At 40.7% G+C, this 26,340-nt stretch overlaps 1 protein-coding gene across 2 annotated transcripts in view; it reads right to left on the reverse strand.

Annotated features, from left to right (window-relative positions):
- Positions 1-411: 411 nt before the first annotated feature.
- Positions 412-26,340, reverse strand: part of zgc:172282 (leucine-rich repeat and fibronectin type III domain-containing protein 1-like protein) — a 166,222-nt gene continuing 140,293 nt past the window's right edge. The window contains exons 9-11 of one of the 2 annotated variants that reach the window (XM_034604033.1): positions 19,767-20,407; positions 10,831-11,910; positions 412-2,223 (exon numbers count right to left, since the gene is read on the reverse strand). In XM_034604033.1, coding sequence (XP_034459924.1) covers positions 11,903-11,910; positions 19,767-20,407 — 649 coding nt within the window. In that variant the 3' untranslated portion in view covers positions 412-2,223; positions 10,831-11,902. Of the gene's footprint in view, positions 2,224-10,830; positions 11,911-14,609; positions 14,694-19,766; positions 20,408-26,340 lie in introns of those variants that run through there. The other variant, XM_034604032.1, reaches the window with a different exon arrangement.

A 26,340-nucleotide genomic window follows, 5' to 3' on the forward strand; every position in this document is an offset into this window, starting at 1 on the left:
AAATCTCAAAAATATTGGTTATAGAAGCTTGAACAACATCTTTACATTTGACGGCAATTGGCTGTCGTCAGCAACCTGTAATTTACCAATCTAGCATTTGCCCTCCTGCAGCCTGATCCCACAATCACCACATTCATTTTCAAATTCAATCCCTCTGTCTTTTGAAATTACTGTGTATAATGTTTACCTTCACTGCAAGTTGCCAGTGCTGGTTACATCTTGGAAATTGTAGATGCTGCTTTAAAACAGCTTAATTATGCATAATCTGGCAGACAAGTACAAGGTACGACTGAAGATTTAAACAGAGATTAAAACAAAAACAAAGCAGCCAATCTAGGAGAAAGGCTTCCATTTTTGTTTTATTTTATTAGAAAATATCCACACACCATAAAAATTACATGTACAAAACTATAAGATTTGAAATTGCTTTATGTACAAATACAAAAGATAAAGCCCAAAGAAAAGGTGAGGGAAACACAGGAGGGGAAAAGTGAAGACAAAGCGTTTGTGGTTTCTTTTCTTTTTTTTAGGGGGTGGGTTGTTTCTACTGGGATGGGTCAAAAGGTTTGAGGCTCTCTGTCTATTTTCTCTTCCACCAACTTACATTTTTGCAGGGGACTGCATCTTGATTTATAATGATGATGATGTTACAGGGGAAATGGCGGTGAATGCAATTATGTGCAAACACGTATGGATAGTACAGATCTGAGATGACACCTGTGGCCCGCATATCCCATTTACAATAACCAGCTTGAATTCTCAGTGAAAGCATAACAGTAATGAAGAGATGCTAATATTGTGCACCTGAAATATTCTGATGACTAATATAAAGGGACGACTGTTTGACGCACATGGAGATGGAATTCTTTCGAAAACACAACATTAAAGGGGACCCATTATGCTCATTTCCAGCTCAGCATTTTTGAAGTCTGGAACTCAACTCACTTTGTTTCACAGCTCAAAACATGTCCGTGTTTGTCTCAAACGGACTCTAATGAATGGTTGGTATTTTCCTGTCACAGTATGAAAGTTCTTGAGTTATTCAAGTTTTCTCCAGGTACTCCTGCTTATTTGCACACTCCACAGAAATGCAGACTGGTGTTCGATTAATGGGAGACTTTAAATTGACCGACTGGTTGCTCTGCAATACACTGGCTACCTGTGCAGGGTCTACCCCACTTCACCCACCTCACCCACTGTCAGCTGGGAAAGTCTCCCCATAAAGGATAGGCAGTATAGATAATGGATTGATGCCTATTATGCAGCTGCTATGGTGGTTTTCAGACTAAAACAGGAAATCATAGCTCATCTCTATTTGCTTTTGATTAGCTGAACAACCAGAACCTCACAGAGGGGCACTTGTGAGCACCATCACATCCTCTCACCTGTTACACTGAGTAACTAGTCACTACAACTAAGTAACTAACATAATTGATTGGAAGTGGTAACATCTCAAATCCGTCTTTGCATGTTTAAATTTAAATCTGATCTGGAATATGAGGGCACAGAATGAAAATTCACAGCAGCATCAGAATTTAGTCTTACAATCACAAACTGTATATATGCCCCTTTTAATAGGTGTACATTTGGGAAATGTGCTAAATTGCTGACTGAAGTAGAAAATGTCATCAGTCAGGAAACGTTGTTTGTAAACTGTTGTTCTGCTGTTGCCTAATGACTGTATAGTAAACCTGCACAGTAGGTTATTTGTATGCTAGAGTAGACCGTATGGTGTGCTTGGAGTGGATGACCGTATAAATGGTCTGACTTTGGTCTAACAACGATTACTTTTATTTTTACATCATTATCTGAAACTTTGGCCACATTTAATATTGATATTGTATAAGAGAAAACAAAGAAAAAGCACAATAGGTCCCCTTCAAACCACTGTTAAATGAGCTGTGGAAACGGACTCGGAGAAAATGAAGATTATGAATACAACCTTATGATGTGAGCGACGCAGGTGGTGCAGCCAAACACAGTCATACAGCAGCTTTCCTGACAATAAACTATTCTGACTTTGAATGTAGAACTTTGTAGCTGTAAACTTGTTGTTTGATGAGAGTAATGATGATGACAACTGTGGAGATGCTTCTAATAAAGATGTTGGATGATATCAGTGATTTGGTTAACTGGTTACCCCACTACTTTATTGTTTCTCTCTTTATCAGTTCTTTTGTCTTTCTGGACTTCAGACACGTGTCTTACCTCCTGGTCAATGGTCTGAAAGAAACAAACACACAGAGAGAAAGAAGACGTTAGTTTACAGTCAGAAACAGGTTAAAACGCTGTGATGCCAATTTGTCTCAACAATGATGTGGTTTTAAGGCAAAAATGAATATTGAATTCATCAACACCTGTTGGCTTCAGGTGAAACATGTTTTCAGCCTCTGGCAAAAAGATGTGTTTAGCTGGCAGAAATATGATGTTTTTTCTGGATCAAATTTGTGCTTGTTGTGTGTCACACTGTGTTTGTGTTTGTGTCTCATTCATTTTTCTAGACAAGGCCACAGAGCTTATTTATTCTGGTCCTTTTTGTCAGGCAGTTGCATCTCCCTGGATCAGACCAGTCCAAATGAGCAGCAAAACATAAAATTATGAAGAGCACTTATTCACCTTAATTTTTAAGGAGATGGCCATGACAGACAACTTCTTTCTAGAAAACACCTTTGACAAAAACATGTATGACTCACATATTTAGTCTGATTTGTTGGATATCTTTGAAATATTTTTGAAATTTTGAAATCTAACTGACAAACTAACATTACCATTATATGTGACATTATATTTCATAGATTCAATAGATTTGTTGATTTATTGAAATTAAACCATGTGAGGAGTTTAGATGGATAATTATTATTTGCTGGTGCTATTGACCACTCAGACATTTGGTATTTGTATTTCAGACTACACATTGGAAGACGTCTGATACAAAAAAAGGTTAGAAACTACTGGTATAATCTACTAATGAACCTGCAACATACCAAAAGGTCAAGAAATGTCTAACAAAGAATGGCTTGTCCAATTTCCATGACTCAGATTTCATTAAACAGCGAAACGTAGGGGTTTTCCCCCCCCCCCCCCCCGTTTTCCCTGCAAACACAGAATCCTTTTTGAAACGCTATGAAAACCACATGAAGGGAGTTGTCGATTTCCCTGTTCAAACAAATTATTAAATGTATTCTGCTAAGTGACTATAGATTAATGGGGTAAAATGTGACAGAAGGCAGTTGGCCGGCCCAACATCCCCCTTGTCAAACTCAAACACCGCTGGCCTCATTATTGGAGTAATGCGTGCATGTTAAAATGATTAGCTGTCAAACTGTACATCGTCCTCCTGGGGAAAACCTGCTGCTATTCTCCAAGTGTGCATTGAGTCGTTGGCAGAAACACTGACACAGTTGGATGTTGTTGGTCAAAAATAAATAAATTGTCAAAGCAAATGCTTCTAGCAGTTCTCCACTGTACCATGAAATGACAGACAAAATACAGATTTTTCAAATAAGAAACAAGGAATAGTAAATATCCGGATAGTGACTACCCAAGGTATTATAAAACTATAACTATTTAATTAGTTACTTGACAAATAAACAGTTTGGGCCAAAGCAAACATTTAATGTTATAATTGCAGTGAAATAAAAACACTCATTGCTGCTTCTGTGGCAATACCATATGGTGCCAGTAATATTTACCTCAGTAAACCACTGTTAAGAATAGACAGCTTTTAAGGCTTCTAGAAAGGTAAAATGTTTTGTTAAATCCTGTAGAAGTCAGCTGTTGTACAGGTAATATTAGAGGTTACTATTCTACAATGTATGTAACCCAGTCAACAGTTTCTGAATGAACCTGTGGTCCAAGCTCAGAGGCGTATTTGTGGTTTGGGACTCTAAAGGCAGATGAAATACATTTTTTAAGCTAGACTCACATTTTTATGATACACTGAATAACCTCTGTGAGTAATGAGTGGCACCAGTGGCCGGGAGCAGATTTTTTTGTTTTACAATGAGACAGGTTATCCACTGTTGTAACCCACCTCATTTAATACCTGATTCATGACAGAACAATTAATTAGGCGTAGTTCCCTTTAACTGCTTCCCTTTAATGTCATTCATCCACCTGTCTGAATGACATTGGCACAGAGTGCTGGGTAGCACGGTGCAGCACGTCAGCACCGGTCTCTGCCCTTCAGTGAGGTTTAAAGTGACGTTCCCTGAGATATGCACTCTTCACTGCAGATTTCATTAAATGTTGGTCAGAGTGATTAAACCACTGCCAGCCCTTCCTAATGCACTGCAACATGTGCGTGAGTTGTACTGACAACGAGAAGTGAAAGCACCCTCTGATAAAAGCGTTCCTGTTAATGTGAACCATAATTTTATCTGACGTATATTTTAATCATGCTTCAACTTCCACTGATGATTATTTAGAAGACGTCAAATCCCATCTGAACAGGGATGAAATTACACTAATGTGTTTTCAAGATAAAGTTTAGCAAAGACTTCAGACAGCTTATCCAAGATATATAGCTAAAATATATATAGTCCTCTTGTGCCTGCTTTTGTTATTTAAAGCAGCTGATCATCCAAACTTATATATAAACCACATACTTGAACAGAAATAAAGCAAACTGAGTTTCATTTTAGGAAAACCATTGACAATGAAATCTTCACTGCAGATAAAACAGGTAGGATGAACACAAAGTTGTCTCTGCATTTAGCAGCGAGTCTCAAGAACACGATATAAATTAGAGATGAGGCAAAACACCAAACAGGAATCCCCTACAAAACTAATAATTGATACAAAACAAACTAAAGATGTGTCCTTCCTCTATCTTTACCATCAGAACCAGACAAACAAGATGCCGAGCCTAACCTTTCACTGCAGCATAACACTGCAACACAACACTGTAATAAATACAACATTTGCAACAAAACAAAGGAAAACATCAAAAGCCTCTGACTCCAGGGTTTTGTTCAATCTGACATTTCAGAACAAACCCTTGTTTCTCAATACTAAACTTTACCCTGACACCATTATTTGTTTTGAATCCGCCAAACTGCCAATATGCACTACAGAAAATGTTATGTTTGTAACACCTAAAGAAAATACTAAAATCTCCGAATCCAGCACCTTAGCCTGTCGCCACCATCTCATTCACTCCCAATACAGATATACTGCATCAGCATTTTCAGTATAAAGCTGCCAATATCACAGCCCAAGAGCCAGAGTGGAGCTAAATCCATAAACCTGCACAATATTTTAATCCAAGAACAGATCTATTTTATCTCCTTCCTGCAGGAGTAAATAGGTTTCTGCAGACAGAAACCCAAAGGTGCTAACTCCACGTCCTTCCAGTTGATGTGCAAATGACTTGCACTGCCGATGATTTAGTGAATATTTCAATATAAGTTTAAATTATTTTGAGACGTAAAATACACTTTAACAAGTGACAAATATATAAATAACACAACACACCTTGTTGAAATTATGTGTGGAAATGCCTGGAATTTAATCTACTCATATTCACTTTCCTCACACCACTGTCACCACACACTACGCTGCTCCTGCTGGGAAGTACACTTGCGCACAGTGCAGTTACAACCATGCAAATGTTCACACCTTAAATAGAGTTTACAGATATTGGAAAAACACAGCTGCCGCCATTTATATGTAAATAGCTCAAGGTATTTTCTGTTTTGCTGTATCATTTTGTAACCTGCTGACTCGTGCTATCCCCATTTGTTCCTTTCCTCCTTGTTCTTTTCCCCTTCATTTGTTAGCATTTGTATCCTGAGGGTGCGCCGTGCACACAAACACACGTACTCATGCTCCTCTGGCTCGCAACACAATGGACCTTTGCACATCCTCGCATCACTAAATGTCAGCCAGTATCGGTTGCTATTGTGTTCAATTTGTACATGGATATAAATATAATCTCTGCTGCTTATTTGCATTACATGCTTTCAGTGTGTATTAACGATTATTCCCAAGCCTGAAGCACAAGTTTAAATCATGTGTGCTGCGGTGTGCATGTGTCACAGATGAGCACTATAAAAGAACACCACCACATTCAGCGGTGTTTCATCCTTTAAGCATCAGTAACGTAGACAGTGCACCATGGATAGTGTTTTCTAATAGGTAACTACCCAGTGTTGTGGGGACAACCAGTGACACAGGACTCACACGTACATGTTGGAGGGTTCAGCTGAAACGCTGCTCATTCACTTTGAATGGGGTGATATCATGCGTTGCTGAACTGCGTTGTGGTTAATTTGCTCTGTGCTGCGTAAGACAAAAGTTGTGCAGAGTAAAATTTTCATACAGAAGCACCGGCAAATCAAGTCGTGTTTCAATAATCAAATCATATTGATGCAAAAGAGCCGGCGGATGCAGGTGGCTAACCTATGTCCTTCTGGTTTGGGATTTGAATTCCTGTGCAATATAGCATTGTGTTGATAGCTAGCATGGCTAGCACCAAAGCTATCTTGTGTGTCCTTAACATTAAGCTGTGATCGTTGTGGTTGTTACGATCACGTCAGCAGTAAGCATTAGGCACGCCCACTGGCAACACATGCATCTGAGTCCTGTGTGATGGTCTCTGTCTTTATTTCAAAACACAAAATTACACAAAACCTTTATTGTTCCATCAGTAATAACAGCAATGAATCCCCCAGGCAGGTTATGAGCTAGTTCATTATAGTTATCTTTTTATACAACTATGACGGTGTGTGTGTGTGTGTGTGTGTGTGTGTGTGTGTGTGTGTTATCCTGAACAACATGGCACAAATCTTTGTTTCCCTCACAATTGATGAGGAACTAATGACAGTCAGGCACTAATGTCAATAGTCATCTAATCTTAGGACAAAGTTCTTCTTTCTGTTTCCTGTGCGTCATAGATATAACAAATATTAAATTTATATTCTCATTTCTTTCCGTTTATGAAAGTGAAAATAAGAACTCGGTCTATCACATTTTCAAAAGGTTCAAATGAAATTGAACTCGGAGGTAATTCATGCAGCCCTGTACAACCTACTGCCCCTGCACCCAATTCAGTTCTGTCATTGTCCTAATAAGAATGAGCTTTAATTTACTCATAGGTCAATAGGACAGTCTTAAGTCAAGCTTAATAGATAGAGAATTTTTACGAGCGATACCTAAACAAGGTAAACTGCTCTAAACAATCCGTTATTTGTATCATCTTTCTTCACATTTAAATAAGCATAACATTATCAAATAAATAGTGACTACCCTCAAAAGAGTTATATATTTCTTTAATGTCTTTTCCCTCAAATATGTTTACCAAATATCTGTTGTGTCTGATTGCTCTGCAACAGACAGATCTGTTGGGAAGAAGTGACATTTTATTTTATTTGAGCCCCACAAACCCATAGAGAATGATCTGGGAATCATTTGATATTCACATGTCTATTGAACTCCTCAGTTAAATACTACATGTGAACTGTTGCATGGTCTTGTTCCACTTGATTTGACATCTTCCACCTGTGGCCGTTTTGCAGCAGTATGTATGAGCCCCTGCCAGCAACCATTTAGTTGATTTGATTTACAGTGGCTACAACAGCTTGGTGAGAATAGACTGTGGCTTTTATAACAACCTCACTGTAGGGAATAAGGCTGAGGCTGCTCCGTGTGTGGGAGCTGATGGTCCGAGCTATCTCCAATTTAAGCCCCATGCCACTTCTGGTGGTCGTGACATAGACATGGTCATGCATACATTACTGCGTTTGACACATGCACACTTACACATATAAATAATATATCAGTCATAAAAAACACCCTGAGCTCTCCGACACGTCACAGCTGGATGCTGCACTTATAGCGCCGGACTTTCCAGCTGTGTGAGTGAGAGGATTCACAAGAAGATAAAGGCAAAGGACACGTGCGGCGCCTATATGGAAAGAGAGAGTGCATCTCCCTTCTGTATAAAGGCGCGTATGTATAAGTGTGTGCACCCTAGTGTTGTCTGTCCTGTGGTCATATGTGATGTGTGTCCTACAAGTGCATGACAAGGTGAACACTGCCTGAGCAAAGGAAGCGGGAGGGGAGAAGATTAAAGTGGGAAGGAAGTGCAGAGCGGGGAGGCAGGAAGCAGGGAGAATAAGAGTGAACAGAGGGGGGGAAGATGGAAGAGGTTCAGGTGTAAATGTACTACGAGTTGGAGAGAGGAATAAAGTGAAAACACGGGGGGGAAATGTTAAAAATAGATCATACAAGGGTAAGAAGGAAACAGGACGACTGTAGGGCTCAGTGAGATGAATCAAAATGATCATATATGCGCTGGTTGAGCACATGATCTTGGTATATACAGGTGCCACAGTGATGATGTTGTCCTGCCTATATGGCTCTTTTAATTGTACTGTTGGGGAGAAGAGTGAAACGAGGGAGGGAGACTGTACAAGATAAGCAGCTTTATAAATACAAAAGAGGGAGAGTAGAAAAGGGGGAAAAGACGAGGATTAAAAGGAGAAGGTGGAGGAAGAGAACAAGAAGAGATGTCAGGACGACCAGCGAGAGTGAAGGAGGTGGAGAGGCAGGACAAAATGAAAAGAGGGGGAAACAGAAGGAGTGGGATGTGTATTGAGCTCCAGCTGCATTGTGCTATTAAGTGTCTTTGGTCCCTCAGACAGAAGAGATGGTATTATGAAAAATAGATGACACACACACACACACACACACACAGACCTACACATTGCATGTTTATTTCTGTGCACATTTCTTGTGTGACTCCGCTCCAATTGAATTTGTTATAAGACGAGATCTTGTCAGCGAGCCAGAAGATGTACTCAGCTGAACGAATACGTCAACGCGAGTCAAAAGAGATTTTCCTGGAAGCATCCTGTGACCTCCCATTGACGTGTGTATATTTGCGAGGACAATATGAATTTATTGAGAACGTGTGAATGCTTTGGCATGAATGAATGAGTGTGTGTCTGTTCTAACACCATTCAGTGGATGGGTTTATGTGTCAGTCATGCTAAAAGTTGACATTTCTGTCAGTCGCCCATTGAGGAAAAGCACCAGGAAAGCTGTGAATACTCATCTATTCTAAACAGTCTTTAAAAAATGTTGGTTATTGGAATATTGTTCAACAAATTGCTAGGACACAGTCGTACAATCTTAAAACCTAGTGTTTTGTACGCAAATATCTAAAAAGATTCTGCAGAAGATCTTGCTCTGTGTGAGTTTGTGGAAGCCAGCATTTTTCTACTGTCGATTACTTTAGTGAAACTAAAAGTCAATCAACTTCTTTTGTAACATTGTCAGAAAATTAATCATCAATCAGATCATGTTACATAGAACCGCCATCAGTGTAAATGATTGTTGTTGACAAGGAGAGCAGGTATGCTCTTTCTTAATTGTGTTCCACAGCAATAACTGATGCTTGTTATCTGTCCATTATGGCACTTTATATAATACAAATTAAACATTACATTTATATCTCAAGGGGTTGGTTTGTACTTGTGCAAATAGCATGAACAATAGAACATGAGGACTCACATATCATCACACCTGCAGTGCTGCGGTGAACTGAGTATAACAGAGTTATAGCCATAGTTTGTCATGCAGTTTCATAACGGTCCATATTTTTTATCTATACACATCAACCCATCTGTTATAGTCAGTCTGCCCATCGGCAGCACAAGGAGAAATCCCACCATGTCAGTGGGCTGTCAAATCGTCAATAAGGTTTAATCCATACTCAGCAGGCAGGCAAAATTCTTGAGAACATCTGCCCTTTCCTTTCAGTCCGGTGCTCATGAGAGTGAACTGTGTGCATGTTTTCAATAATCAACCCTAGTCCTACCTTAGTCCTCATCATAATGGAAACCTTGTGTCCTGGTTTTTATTCAGAAATAGAAACCTACCCACATGCTGTGAGTTTAGTTTTGTACACACTTTGTTAGCTGCAGAGATAGCACCTCGCTAAAGAGGCAAGCCTCAGGACTCACATCTGAGTAGAGAGCAGTGACATTGTTATTAGATTAACACAGGTTCGACACTACAGGATCCAGGGAATAATAAGGAAGGGACAACTCACGTCTGTGTTTGGTGAATTATTTGGGGAAAGAAACTGTTTCATTTGATTATAAAATGTGCTTTTGCTCACCTCCAATAAATTAGCAAATGTATTTTGATGTTAAAAATCTGTGCAGCCTGCGGACAGGGTGTGTTGAATTCTGCAACATCAGACATCAGTCTCTGTCCATGACCAAAGAGTTATTGCTGACCTCCTGCTGTACAAAGTCCATCCCTGAGGCTGTGTTGTAAGCTCATAAACATATCCTTTCCTAGCATATTAAATTCTCCGCCAGTGTTCGATCTCTGCTTCGGGCAGGTAGCAAAGAAACTCGAGATATCTAATGGACTGAGAAGGAAAGATGGAGACAGAAGACAGAAGAGAGATGAGGATGAAATAAGGAGTGACTCAGATGCTTAAAAGGCCAGAAACAAACAGGAGGGGAGGATGCATTTGCTGTCGCCTGTCGTGATATTTTCAGTAGAGCGCAGTAACGAAGCAGACGGTTTAGCCAGGGTGGCTTTCTAATTGTCTAGCTGACAGCAATTAGATGGCTCTCGTAAAAGCACTGCCCTCATTAGGTTACACACCACTCGCGGCAGGAGGAGCTGCAGCAGAGTGAAAGTGTGTCTTAAACTACGGGGCAGGACCCTAAAATTGGTAGATGGCCAAGGTGACTGACGGTGTGTTACCATATGTCACCGTAATTAATGAGCCTGGGTGTTTGGGTGAGAGAACTTGTCATTTGGCTGCTTGTTTGGTTGAGTTAATGGGCTAATCAGCAGATTACTCACCTGTGGAAGGGTGCCTGGAGAGATGGGACAGAGGCTGGTAAAGGTCCTTTAAGGTCCTCACTGGTCCCACCCAGTGGAAAAACATAGATAAGGGACCAGAGCAGAAGAGAGCACAGGCTAGACCAAAAGGTAATGAGTTGGTCTAGTGTAGTCCAGTTTAGATTGTAATAGTCCATTATCAGTGTGTAACTGGAGGTCAGGCTCCACTGGGTCCAGTGTGATTCAGCTCTGTCCAGGTCAAACCAGTTCAGTTCAGGTTTCCTTGTTGTGTATGCTGTGTGTGTGTGTGCTTCTGACTGAGAGATAACAGGGTTCGGTCAAGGTTAAGATCCAGCTCAGCTCGCTTCAGTTCAGCAGAGTTGCATTGTGGAGCAACTGAGAGTCGGCCTCAACGGTGAGCTGATATTTAACATTTGTTCATATCCATAACCAAACCCATCCAGACACATTTGAACGTTTGAACGTATTCCCTTCCTGTCCATGCAGTCGACCGTAAGGTATATCCAGGTTGCTTGTGATTATCTGAGCGTCCGACTGTTACTGGTTCATCACACATTTCCTGTGTGTACCGTCCACCCAGTATCTGTCCGTGCATGTGGCTGCTGCTCGAGGTGGAGAGAAGTTCATTCATGTTTTCTTTTTTTATTGGTTGAGACATTCTCATATGCCTCTATTTGTTTTCTGTGCACATTGTATCCATTTCCACGCTCATCCACATGATTCAAAGTGGAAAATTTTGCATCTAGCGAGTGCCGCTCCATTTAAAGTAAGTAAGATGACCACACAGACGGCTTAATCCTGCAGCAGCTGGCCAATCAGCAGCCATCCGAAACCGGGCCTTGACACAGTCTGTCGTCCAATCCAGACACGAGAACCAGGATAAGCAGCGTAAAGTAAACCAGACAGTTCAGGTCTATAACCCCATGATATTCATGGGCACAAAGTAATGGGTAGAGTAAATGGGAGATACAGGGAAGGGGAGCTATAGGGCCATTTTTTTCTTTAGAGTTTTCACCAGCTTTTCCCCAGTGGTGACGTTCATTCTTCACATCTGCCACCCAGAAAAACATCATCAGGGTTCTAGAAAAGAGCAAGAGAAGAACAAATACACTTTAAAATGGAGCAACAAAAACAGCACATTAGGCTAGAAGGTAAACATGACAAAAGGGTAAGGATATTGTGTTCTAAAAGTAAATATTTAGGACAGGAAGGTTAAAGAAATAATCTGGGATCTGGAACAGTACATCAGGTCTTGACAAAAGGATAAAAAACAAAAAGTTTTGTTGAAAAACACTGAGCTGCAGAGGTCTAGAAGACACAATTTAGCACCGTCTACAACATTTTGAACAGTATTAAGAATATTTATGCTTCAAGCTTGTTGGGAGAACATAATAAACCTTTTAGGGGCTTTAACTTCTGTTGTTTTGTGTCTCGAGTTGAACTTGATCCTATCCACAGGCCATATTTATAAAGATTCTCTGAGGAGGCTGTTTTGTTTGTTTTCAGAACCTTGCCTTGACTTAAAAGTTTAAGAAAAGCTAATATTCACATAAAACTTTAATATTATTGTGACAAAATTACCTCCCAAGGGCAAGCAGAACAAAATTAGACAAAAATGTAATTGTAGGAAGTGACTTTGTGGCAGACATCAGGCTTGTCTCGGAGAAAAAAAGACGCGGTTCGCAGTTCAGAATGTTTAAACACTTTTGGATGCAGTCACATTTTATAAAGGCTCTTTTCTATTTAACAGAAAGGTTTTCAAATGTCATTTAGGAAGAAAAATCAATTCTATTTAATTTTCTAACATCTTACAATCTGATTGTTTTGCTTCGTGAGAGCTGTTTGAGTGTCACGGCTGTAGAGGCGGGATACATTGCATATACCTGCGTAAGCAACGTCTGCTTACATGGGAAAGCAGAGCCATACGGCAGGTTAAAGAATGATGAAGCCGGTACTTGATGTGGCAGTACATTGCCACAGCTGTTATTTGTAATGTGTATATTTGTCAGGAGGGTATTTTTTAACTGCATTTGTCAGAGGGAATATTTCTTAACTGCGTTTATGTACAGCCAGTGCTCATTGTGTCAGTTTAAGAATGAAGCACAGTCTTCTTAATGCCTCAGCATGTATTCATCCATCACAACCACTGCACATCTCCACTGTCTTCTCCTCCATCACCCTCTACTCCTCTCCCCTCTTCTTCTCCATCATCCTTTTGTACCATGCACATGGATGAAGGAGATGGTGGAGCGTTTGGAGTGTGAGTGGTGAACAGATGGATAGAAAGGACATAGGAAAACAAATACAACAAAACAAACAACAAAACAAAATAACTAGACAGGTAAAGGTTTTGTAAATAAGAGAAAAAAGACGTGACAGCATGAGTCAGAGGGAGGGTATTTATACAAATAAAATTATGAAAACTGATAAAAAGAATAAATAAATGAAAAGATGGAAGTAAAAACAAAGTACAGGTATTGTTAATAAGGGAAGGGAGATCCAGTGGATAATAGAAATAAGACCTCAAAGGGCACATGAAAGACTCAGAAATATGCAGTCAATCAGTAATCAATAAACACAAAGCTGGTAAAAGTTATTTTAAGGAGAACTGAGACTGCATCAAAAAAACTAAAAAACCTCACCTCCTCTAGTGGTATCTAACCATGCAGTTAGTTTCGTCATGCAGTGGGTTTAATCTCTGCCTTGACCCTGATACAATAAAGGAGAATGTCTGTGTTGCTGTAACACAAATTACAAAAAAGAAATCTGCGGGTTTTTTTCAAAATCCATGTCTCTTATCACTTTTGATTGTGAAAAAGACAGAGGCAGTTTTCCAAATGAATGGTTTCTTTCAATACAGGCTGTAATTTCCGTTTTCTCCTTGTCTCTGTGTGGGGTTTCTCCAGGTACTTCTTCCCACAGTTACACAGATTGGAGTTAGGTTAATTGTATTATTTAAATCGCCCATAGGTGTAAATGTGAGTGTGAAAGGTGGTTTGTCTCTGTGTTGGTCCTGTGATGGGCTGGCGACCTGTCAGGGATGTAGCTCGCCTCTTGCACATTGTCGGCTAAGATTGGCTCCAGCCCCCCAGCGACCCTTAAAGGATAAGCAGGATGGATAATAGATGGATGGATCTTACCAACAGTTCCTTGAACTAGGGAGTTGTCAACATTTATACTTCAGAAATTACTTGAACAGTTGAGGTGGGCATCTAGTAAGAATGCCTTCTGGGCACCTCCCTTTTGGAGGATTACCAGGCTTGCCCAAACAGGAGGCGACCCCAGGGTGGACCCAGAACTCGCTTGAGGGACTACATATCCCATTTAGCCTGGGAACGCCTGGATCCTCCAGAAAGAGCATTGAACCGTGGCAAGGGAGAGGGATGTCTGGAATCCCCTACTTGGCAGACTACCTCCGCAACCCAAGCCCGGATAAGCAGAAGACGGATGGATGGAAATTACTAGATTCACTTGATCATTACTTTATTGTAAAAGGGCGGAGACAGGAATGTAAAGGATGCATATCTGAAAACCTCTGCACAAAAAAAGCCACTAGAGGAAAGTAACTAATTGTTTTTTTTAATGTTTGTGTGAACTGAACTGACTAGAAAACAATAAACCCTTAAAAGAAAGGGTCAAATGGCAGCATGCTACAAAGGATTGAGGCGTAAGTAGGCAAAGACAAGAGACGGGGGGGAACTGTGACTACAAGATAAAAAAACACATCCAGGGAGAGCTCAAGTTTTTGGTTCCAGTCATTACTCTTTCTGTGTAGTGTTGGTGCAATCTCTTTGTGAGGCCAAGAGACCTTCAGATCATAAAGTCTCTCCATTCGACAGTACGAGGTCGCCTGTCGTCTGCTGCTGGAGGCGTCCAAGAAATAGAAAGAGACAGAGAGGAGGGACATGGAGAGAGAAAGACAGGAAACAGAGCCGAAAGCGGGAAAAACAGTGAGAGACGTGGTGAGAAACAGTAAGAAACAGAGGAAAAACACTGACACAGATACAACGGGAAAAGGGGGGGGAGGGAGAAAAAAAAACATCAAGGCAAGTAGAGTGTGGGTAAAAAAGGAAAATTTGGGGTGGGGGGCAGAGAGAGCTTGAGAAACACAGCAGGAGGGGAAGAGAGAGGGAGATTCGGAAAAATGAATTCAGAGAGACAAGTGTTGGTGAAGAATAAGGTCGGGTATACGGGATGGAACTTAGAGGAGTGATGATAAATTCGAACACATGGAGGACAGACAGACTGCCGGGTCATGGGTGGGCCATGGGGAGAACACACACTTGCACTTCACACAGAGTCACACACATCTTTGGGTTATCCTCAACTGTTTTCCTGCCTTGGCTTAAACTCGTGGGAATATTTGAATTGGCTCAAGGCGGTTAAACCTTGTACACAACAACACCAAAATAATATGCAGCTACCTGAAGGGATTTGCTAGCTTACCTTTGGCTTACAGACGCACACAACAAGGGTTTTGGTCTCTTACCCCTTACCCCTAAAATATAATGTTTTACCGACCTTTTTTATTTCTTATTTTACATAAGGACTGTGAAGAGCGAGTTGTCCCCATAGATGGATTAAAACATCACACATTCAGTGGTTGGTTGGCTGTTGGCATTAACATAATGTTTACATCATGCATATAATTACTGCTAATGAAGATGGAAAAGTCCACACTTATTATTTCGATTCAGAAGAGCTACTTCTGTTACAAGCACAGACTGTATATAAAGATGGACGACATGACTGCTCCCCAAGAGTGAAGCCAACATATCTCATCACCGCCTATTGGCTGGTCCCAGTATTTGTCATGAACCCCACCTCCTCCTTGTTAGTGGATGGGATATGGGCCAAACTAAAAACTCAAATTTCATTTTCTTTTCTATCATTTATGGTAGTTGTTATCAGGCGGATGTCTGTGCAAGTGTTCATTGTTCTGGTAAGCTTTGTTTCTATTTGATATGATAAAACAGGGTGAAACATCGTGATTGACAGCTGAGACTGTGACTTGTGATTGGTGGAACATGCGCATGATCAGGATCTCGCTACCACAGCTCCATCCCTCGATCGCTAGCGTGCAGAAAATGGCTCAAAATGTTGTCTTTGTTGCAAGGTGGCAGCATGTCCACAATATTTTGCCTTCATTTCTGGATAGTATGAGAAAGATTTGTCCATCTTTATATACAGTCTAGAGTCATCAGCTGAACTTTAAGCTCCATTCTAACAAAGTTTTCTACCATTTGATTCAATTGTAATTACTTACAGATAGGGTTGGTTGTTTTCCCAATCATTATTAATACAGTACACACATAGTGCACTGATACAGTAGGAAGTATTATCACATCCATGCCTTTTCTCAAGGCCCAGGAATATAGGTCCTGAAGTGATTCCCTTTAGTGCACAACGTTCAGTCTTATTGTGAATATAGAAATATAAGGTTAGCATTCTAAATGAGCCAGATTCTAAATTAACTTTGGAAAACATCCCTGTAATGCATCACTTAATATCCAGAAATTTGCATTAACTTCAAACTTGAAGTGAGGATTGTGACTTTCTCCTGTTCGTTACACCGGACTAGATCACTTTGGGGTTGTCCAGTAAGAGCAAACAGTAGAAAGCTAACAAAAGGAAAACTATCACCCACAATGGGCCTGTGCCTTCATGGTGGATCACATTTTTGACAACCGTAAGCCTTTAATGGGGTCTCTCTGTGTATCTGTCAGTTGCTCTGTTCCTCTGGCACTCTGACTCACTGCGGCTCTCTCTCAGATCAGATCAATGTTGCCTTTCTCTGCAATGCAGCAACCAGTGAAACACATCACAGACATGGCTACACCCTGAGAAAGCCCAACAGCCTCTGTACTAACACATGAGTATTATCCCTCATTGTAGTTTGCCCTCAAAGTGCCAATGATCCTAGAATCAAAGCGAAGAACACAAAGGCCATGTGTCACTTTTTTTTCTTCTTTCTTCCGGGGTAAAGTGTCAAAATACAAACTATAATAATTGCTTTGTTCGTCTGTCTTGTTGCAGTCTGGGATGCTCCTCGGAAGCTCCTTCGACTGATACTCGTCAGTCATATGAGGCTGAGGCTGAGATGAGGTTATAGCTGTTAATTAGGCCTATTGGGGAACTGTTGGAGTTTGTGCATATGGTGACACCTTATTGCTGCAACAAAGTAAAACTCAACCAAGTTCTTAAAGATTCTGCCCTGTTACAGCCCTAATGAGCACTCCCCAGCCCCTCGCTTGTGGAACTCCAATTTGCCCATTAAACCTCTCAGAACACTTGCCAAACCACATCTGCACACGCTTCCCCTCGTATAGTTTCAGAGGTGAGAAAAACAACTAGAAAAACTAGTTCTAATATGACTCAAGCCAATTAATATCCAAGGTAAGCTGTTAGCCGGTCCAGCACTTGACACCATCAGAAATCGTTGCAACCCCCCCCTCATTTGACAATTAAAGACTGTGATATGAGCAATGCCCAGCACATTTAATTGTCTTATAAATGTCAGAGCAACTACGGATCCAGCAGAGTTCATGGAGGTGAAAACTTTTTGAACTTGCTGGCTAAACTGCCGTACTCTGCACTCTCTTCTCCTCCCTGCTATCAGCGCGAGGCTCGATGACACTTCATTTTAACCCATTCACAGAGACCGATTAAATAATATAACAGCCTCTGATAAAGTATTTCAACTCAGCTGTTTAAGCCACTAGTGTGAAAATGGTCTTTCCATTTATCGCTTCTAATGAAACCCCTATTTCCTGAGTGGATAAGTCTTAAAGAGGAAGTGCGCTGGTGTGGGTTTAGTACAGGGAAAATCTACTCAAAAAGAAAAAAATTCACATGCCGTCATAGATCCCTATTATCATAGCAGTATTGGACATTTTGAGTGTCTGTGAGCATGTGCAAGTCAATTATAAAATTTGGAGTGAGACAACTGGAGCATTATTACATAAACGTTGGTTTTATCTATCTAATGCCTTAATGGCTGAGTTACATAAGAGCAATTAAAAGAATCTTGCATGTTGAGGAGGAAGTAATGTATACTATATTATTATAACTGCAGCATTGTGCTTTCACCATCATGATTCTTGCACCACTGTTTCTCTCTATCTTTCTCTATTTCTTGCCAGCAGTTCACCAGTTTTCCAACAGCTCATCCGTCTTATACACTTGAATACTTTTATTGATATTGGCACAAGAGGTCTATCCATGAACGGACACGAGTGGCAAGAGATAACAAGACACTGAATGGAAGCCCAAGCAGAAGGCAGACTAATGGTTCTACAGATAGGAATTAACCAATATTACTTTATTAAGGTGGGTTTGGATGATGCTCAACTTCAGCCATTTACACTCATTGGAACATCGTCTAAAATCTGTTTTTAGTCATTTTTTTTTGTGTGTGTCAGAGTTAAGTTCTCATTAGTCCTTCTCTCTGTGTAATGTTGTTTTCCCAGCTTTCTTTTTCTTATTTTAACATTTATAATCCTGCGGAAGAACTTTGATAGAAGCACTGTATAAACTTTACTGCCCCTGGCCGTTGCTGAGTGCGTGTTCAGCGTACTGCCATTAGTGGATTGCATCTTAACCCCACGCGCCACTTTCATCAGTCGTGCTGATTTGTCTCTCCACCCGCACAAGCCTTATCTTCTTGCAGTGTCTTATACATAAATCTATACTTTAAGAATTGGTGTGATTGCATCAGTTGCCTGCTACATTCCCTGTAAATTGTTTACATCTATGTGATTCTGCCGTGTTACCCCTGAAGGGGTGCCATTACTCTTCTACTGAATCTAAGGGAATTGGCTCAGATTTACATACAGCACCCTAGGGGCACACAATGTGAACTGTGAGTGTACACAGCTGTGTAAACATTCATACATATACTGTTGCATATGTTTAACTCAATGAGCAGGGTGCCTGAACAGCTCACAATGTATTTAATTTATTATTTTCACTTTTTCTTATTTGATGTATGTATTTTAACAGAGCCACGTTAGAGCATTACAAATAATGTGACTGCATGTTGCTTTATAAGCCTGTACAATGTTTGCTGTACCACAAAATGTTCAACCTCCCCCAGACACCTTTCATCCTGGTGTTGAATTTCAACCAACCTTAAATATCCTTTATCTTTGTATAGAAGTAACTTTCCTCTTTCACTCAAGCAATCTCATTTTGTCGTACTTAATGGCAAACAAGCTTTCTCTGGGTTCTGGGTGTAGCACTCTAATAGAGGACACTCAAGGAATGCTAAAATGTATAATCTTAGCTGTTGTGTGATGGATGATCCCACCTGCATTATCAAATCCCTCTCTCCTTAAAGACCAACCCATAAAGATTGTGAAACCTTTGACTTGCATTAATCATCTTTGATTAATGCTGGTAACTGGTAAAAGCAGAAATCTAAAAACAATCTTCGGGTTCCAATAAACTGTAGGAAGATGTATTTAAATTGTTTCTGTTTCAACAAAAAAAGTTTCCTTATGCAGAGTGAGGAAAGCAATGATCTGATTTGCCAACTTTCACAGAGAAGTCTGTTAACTTCAACTTCAGACACTACATCAGCCCTGCAGACAAGAAGCTGAACACTTGTCCCTCTCTGCTTCTCTTACTATCTAACCAGTCCACAAGGATGGCATCTCTCTTATTCATCCTCTTGTTCACACTCACTCAGTTTCTCATTGTTCCACTCTCCGTTGTTATCTCGCTCAATTTCATACCCTCAATTGCACATTGTCTGTTTCTCATCCTCCATCTCTTTCTGTCAGACTGTTTTTTTTTTGTACTTCCCTGTTCTCCCTCGCTCTATTGCGGTCACCTTCTTTTCGTCTATCTTTCCACCTCTCTGAAGTGTTTCCTCCTTGCTGTGCCCCTTGCCTTCTCTTTATAAATCTCTTCCTCCCTATCTATCACTCCACTACCTGCCGGTTCCTTGGGGGAGGTGGACTCTTTGGCGACAGATGGCGGTCTACTTTTCATCTCAATGGCGACCCTGGAGGAGAAGCGGGCCTTTGTGGGCGAGAGCAACTCCTCATTGGCCAGGGAGTCAGTCCTTGTCATGATGCTCCGTCCACTGCTCTCCTCCTCTACCAGTGCCACGGTGTCTCTCAGGGTGTTGCTAGGCGACATGGCTCTAGACGGCGAAAGTGCTTGGTCGTCCTGACTCTCGGTAATTTTGGAAGCAGAGTGAGGAAGGACTTGGACTTGTCCACCTCCTCCTTGTCCGTTGCTCTGCGGTCTTGTTGCAGTCGCAACTTTTCCGTGGCCTGCTCCTTGGTGGCTGTAAACCTTGTATCGTATCATTAAGATGATGATGAAGACCAGCACAGAAGCAACAATAATTCCCCCAATGATGATGATCATAGTACCACCCAGGAGGTGGCTGTGCAGTGCTTGACACTGGCTGAACTCTGTGTCTGTAGTGAACGACAGACAGCCCAAAGGACGTGTTGCAGTCAGTGATGTAATGACATCATCAAACACAGCCAGGACACAAAGATCATAGCTGCGTCCAGCGGCGAGGTCCCGTACCAGGAAGTCATTGCTGCTCGATGGGATCATCCTGCCAAAGCAATAAAAAATAAGACACCAACATCAGAGAAATTCATAAATTATACTAAATTAAACACATTTCAAACTGAACAAAGAGCAACAATTTATTTATGTTCACAGAGCACGTGAACATAAATAACCCTAACAGAAAATTGCAAGCAATTACACAATTCAACATCTGTGTGAAAGGAAAGTTTTCAATCATAAATGAGTGGAATGGAAATTATTAGCAAATTATACCCATGTCAAATGACGGAAGAGCAAAGATGTAGATCTGTAGTTAATCAGTCATATACAAGGAGAATTACAGCACAAGTTACCATAAGTAAGATAAATGAATAACAATACATGTGTTTACATAATTAGCAGTTTGAGATACAACAGGGTCACAGGGTGGTTGATTTGAACAACTCATTTCATGAGGTTGGAAACTTCTAAAATACGTGCAAACAGTTCAACAGATTACACAATTGAAATGGATTGTTTCCAGATTGAGCTCCTTCTCATTCAGCTTAGAGTTTGATTTTCTTGACCAAAAAGACGTAAGTGCTTACAACTTACAAAACCAGACAACAGAGATGCCTCCATGTGCATTAAACGCAGACAAATGTTCCGTATTGTTTGTCTGACAATGATGGCACAATATCCTCCAATATTTCCCTCAATGATAGTGTGGGTCGCCCACTCATCAGGTTAATGTTGCCATGGAGCCAAATCAAAAGGCCAAACTACCAACACAACCTGCACTCAGTTCAACATCTTCAACGTACCAATCATAAAAAAAAAATCCTTATCCCAAAATGACTTATCATTACGCCTGTTTGTATTGGTTCCTTGTATTCTATTGTGTGAAGGCTGCATTGATCACATATGCACTGTCGTTATATATTTCCTTGCGGTGTAGCCTGTGGCAGCCACCTCATCGTTCTTATTTCCCCACAGAGCAGGAATTCATGAGCCTGTGATCTGACAAACATTCACACAGATCCGTCCCCCACAGCTGCTGAAATCTTCATTCCCTGATTAAACACATATCCTCCTGATTCTTCCCATTGTCGACTTCTGTCTCTGTATTTCCCCAAGGTGATACACGGCAGCTCTACCTTTTCCCTGCCAGTGTTTCTTTCCTGAGGGAAATTCAGGGGGGGTGGGGAATCACCCTGGTAAACAGGCACAATGCTTCTCTGTGTTTACCTCAGTCATGCTTTGTCTCTCCTTGTTGCACTGCTTTCTCGAGGGGTCCTCAGTGAAACTAGTGGCCTTGTCAATATGTCATTGCAGCATTTGATCTAAATCATATTGTCCTACTGCTTCATTCACATTTTCCCCAATGTACTGGGAGTTTCTGTCCATTTCCCCTCATAAATGTATATTCCCACCTGTGTGTGGAGACAGGCAGGCCTTGCATCATAGTCAGAGTTAAATATAACTGATTGGAGCCGGTGTGTGTAGGTGTGTGTGTGTATGTGGGCAGCAGTGTATTGGCAGGCCCAGTGTCAATGCCAAGCTCATTGATGCCATTAAATCTCCACCAGGAAGCATTTCTTGGCAGATAGATTTGGTGCGTGTGTATGTGGTCTAGGTTTTACTCATGTTGTGGGGACATAAATCTGTTTGCACAGCAACATTATGAGGACATGTCTTCCTTATGGGGACAACAAAAGCAAGTCTCCACAACGTCAATCATTACATTTTTAGGTGAAGACAAGTTTTAAGGCAAGTAGTAGTTATGGTATGAGTTGGAGTAAGTCTCCAAGTCTATGTAATGTCCTCGGACGTCATGTTGACATGACTGCGTGTGTTTGTGTGTGAGTGACCTTAACAGCAGGATTTGTGAGCAGAGCTCCCGTTCCTGTGAGCAATTTTAATAAAAAGGCCTGCTAAAAAAAAGTCACTGAAAACAGCACCCCAGTCCACCATAATAAACTTCAGGAAAGCACAGAGTGGAAGCTCTCCTAAATGTGACTGGACAAAAGGATGGCGTGCCGGTTTGTCTCCCCTCTCATCTTCTCAGTGTAACAAATTAAATCATAGTGTATTTGTAAGAAACTTGGGGGAAATCATTGGAGTCCAAAACTTCCAGTCTCATGTGAGCTTTCTAATCCAGGATGTGCAGTCTCACACTGATTTCCACAAGTAACTGCTTAGACTTGATTTTTTTCCTGTTTGTGAAAACATGAGCTGTAATTGAAAGTGAAGTGTTTTAAAGTGTCCTTAAGAACTAAATAATCTGACTCAAAACACATTATGTAGAAATAAAAGTCGTGACTAATTATAATTAAATCGTCATGGAGACGGAGGGTGGAGGTTTCAATATTTGAATATGATGCCTCCACTGCTAAACGTGCATCACTTTTCACAGTATGAAAAGAGTTTCAGTAATGAAAGACAAATAAAGAAGTTTATAATTTTTATGTAAATGTTAATACTTCATTAGGAAAATGAAGAGTAAATGTACATCTGTAAGCAGCTCAATTTAAAAAGTAAGTGTCCAACAGCATGAGGTGTTATTAAGGCAGTGTAAAATAATCAAGAGAAACTAAAGAAGGAGCTCTAATGTACGACATTTGTTTACAGCCCTTTATATTTGTTGACTTTGTTGTGATTTACTGTTGTTTGGTTTTGGTTTAGTAAGCTCTATGTTGATGTATTGTTTTATTTCATAATGAGGAGGCAGTAAAACATGACACAAGTGTGTAGATGTTTCAATGAAAACTGATCCAAGGCAGCTTGATTGTATGTGCATCTCTTAATTTAAATCAATCCAAAGGGCAGTTACAAATCACATAAAGAGAATCTGAGAAAAGCCTAGATGTTAGTGAGGACTCAATCACCGAGCCCATCGCTATAGTCTGACGATGAATTCGCCTCCCATTGCCAATATGTTGGGGCTTCTGACTTAAAAAGTCAATAATAGCCAATGCATTTCGTTCAATGTGTTCCGCCTCTTTTGCTCTCGGCACAGACTGTTTACCTGCGAGCAACCAAAGCCTGCGTAAACTTGACTGGTCAAATTAGAAATGGAAACCAGAGGCTTCTGGACCCGAAATCTCATCTCTTGCCTGCATATGCAAAATCTATTTATAGAGATTAGGGAGAACTAAGCACAGGATGAGGGTTAAAGGTCCAGTATGTAATATTCAGGGAATTCTAATAACGGAGAAATTGATATCACATTCATAGTTGTGTTGTCATTCGTGCATTAACACCTGTTCTGCCTGTTGCACAGCCATGTTGCTACAGTAGCCCAGTATAGAGTCAAACTAAACACTGGCTCAAGAGAGGGTCTCTCATGTTTTTACATTAGCTGAAGGTCATTGTAGGTAAATGCCTTGAAGAGAAGTGTGAGGGGAGGGGTATTCAGTTTTTTGCAATATACTGTATGCCACTAAAACCTACACACTGAGCAATATTGAATTTCCATGAAATGTAACCCAGGCTTTTTTATTTTTCACTTTTTATTGTATGAGTATCATCATCATGTAGAGACATGCACCTCTCCTCCTCACCTTTAGTTTGAGTGTCTGTCTGGCATAAATCTGAAACGCCCACACTCCGCTGGACTTGATCAGGACCAGTGCAGATGTCAGGCCATAAATATCAATTATGTTCTCACTGAAGCGGCTCAGATCAATCTGATCCAAGCAGACACACGGACGCACACTCGTGAGGCGTGTCCCCCTGCCTGGAAGTGCTCTATTCCTAATAGGAATTAAACTGGGAAACTTCCTCTGCCCTGAGGCTTTGCTGAAAGGCAGCTGCACATGAACTGAAGAGTGAGTGTGAGGGATGAGATGAGATGGAGATTAGTTGAGTAGAAGATTTCTTAATTACTCTGAATCAGGGTTTTTCACCAACTCATTTGTGTACCTTTCAATTTTATGTTTTCCAGGAAAGTTTTTCTGTGTTGTTCCCTCCAGAACGACCTCGAAAAGGGTCGTACACAGAACAACCTTGAAGAAATGAAAGATTCAATATCTCAGCCTAGGAGTGTCGCTGATGCAAGAAACTGAATCTGGGCCTCCCACTTGGAGGGCAGCTCTCTTTTTCAGCACATGTACAAAAAAAAACGATCGCAGCAACGTCAATTATATCAAATGAAATCGGCATATGGCCTGTGATTAGCTCGTTGGCCAGCATCTGCCCGGTGTTTAGTACACCCACAGTTTTACAGATGTGTGAGGACTGATGCAACATTTTCGAGCGATCAATAATTAACTGTGGCGGGGAGTTTTCGGTCTTGTGTAAGTGTGTCATGAATTTAAAAAGGACAAGGACTGCTGGGCCAAGCAGAAATGCTTCAGCAAATCCATTTGACACCACAATCATAGTGGATGGTTTATTCAGTTAATGGGTTCAACCACGGACACTCTCTCTCTCTCTCTCTCTCTCTCTCATTCTCTCTCTCTCTCTCTCTCTCTCTCTCTCTCTCTCTCTCTCTCTCTCTCTCATTCTCTCTCTCCCCCCCCCCCCCCCCCTACCCCTCTCTCTCTGAGTTAAACAGCTTAATGGATTCCTTTCCTCCACTATCCACATACCCATATACACACAAAGTTACGGAGCAAAACTAATGGTTTGCAAGACTCTGCTGCTCTCACACATGCCGCACAAACAGATCAAGAACAGTCAGTCATGTTTTGTCACTTTTTGGTTTATCCTCACAACCACAGGCCCACACGCACATGTGCAAACACACACGCGCTCACACACACGGTTTTGTGCCCACACATGCGGTTTTGTGCCCACACAGCTGAAAGACCGAAAGACCCAATTAAAAACACAAACAAGATAAACTATCTCAGTGTGTGAATTGAACAGATTAGCACTCGCACTGTGACCGCGCTCTGTGTACACATGTATAAAAATACTGCGAGCATGACCATCATCCTCATCATCATCATCATGACAATGGTCAGATTGTGTTTAAATGAATGCAGGATGTGACAACGCCTCATAGTAATCCATTTGATTTTCAATCTTTCTCTTTTGCTTTAACACGACTGAGGCTGTGAACGCTGTGAACTGGAGGCTTTGTTTTGGTATAAGCTTAACACTGAATCTAGAGGGGTGTTGCATAGTCCACAGATTTACAACTTGGTGTTGCTGTGCAAAGTGCAAATGATTTGCACACAAGATTAACAGTAATGCACAGAATTTAAGATGTGCATTACTGTTGGAGATACATGAGGTAGATAGAAACCAAAGTTATAAGTTATAATAGCATGGCACTACTTTATGAAATATGCATTCCACGAGGGTAAACTATATGTTAAACTGCATTGAATAAAGCAAAATATGCAAAATTACACAAATAGGCACTGCTATTATGTGACCGGAGGCTGAAGATGGAACTAGAATGGAAATAACTTCACCAACCGTCCCCTTATGAAAACACAGGTAAATTCACTAAATGTAGAGTTTTGGTTCCACACCAAATTGCACATGCTCAAATATCAGTCTCCTCAAGATCCATGAATTATTCTCTGAGAAATCAACAAAAACATCTCACAATGTTAAAGAAAATGAATCCACCAAGAGTTACAGCTTAGACTAGTGCAATACTCTGCAGTTCTTTTGTATCTTCTCATTAACGTTACTTCACACAATAAGTCTATAAATGTCATGACAGCTGAACACTACATGTTACTCATACAGTATATATTCATTGAGTAGGAATGTGTGTCCTTGTAAATGTTCAAGTACAGCACCTCATACAAATAAGAGAGGAACTCTCTCACCCAGTTTCTTTCTGTCATTAATGCCAGAAATCAAGTTGGAACAAATTTTACTTGACACATAATACGATCAAATGTATTCAAATATGAATTTTGGGTCCTCCCATGTTTGAGTGAATGTTAGAATTTCTAATAAAACCTGACAGCTTTAACTACGTTTAATGGTAAAAACACGTAATATCAGGTTGTTTTTCATTGGCTCTACCAT

This window comes from Hippoglossus hippoglossus, chromosome 13, assembly GCF_009819705.1.
Source record: "Hippoglossus hippoglossus isolate fHipHip1 chromosome 13, fHipHip1.pri, whole genome shotgun sequence".
NCBI classification, from domain to species: Eukaryota; Metazoa; Chordata; class Actinopteri; order Pleuronectiformes; family Pleuronectidae; genus Hippoglossus; species Hippoglossus hippoglossus.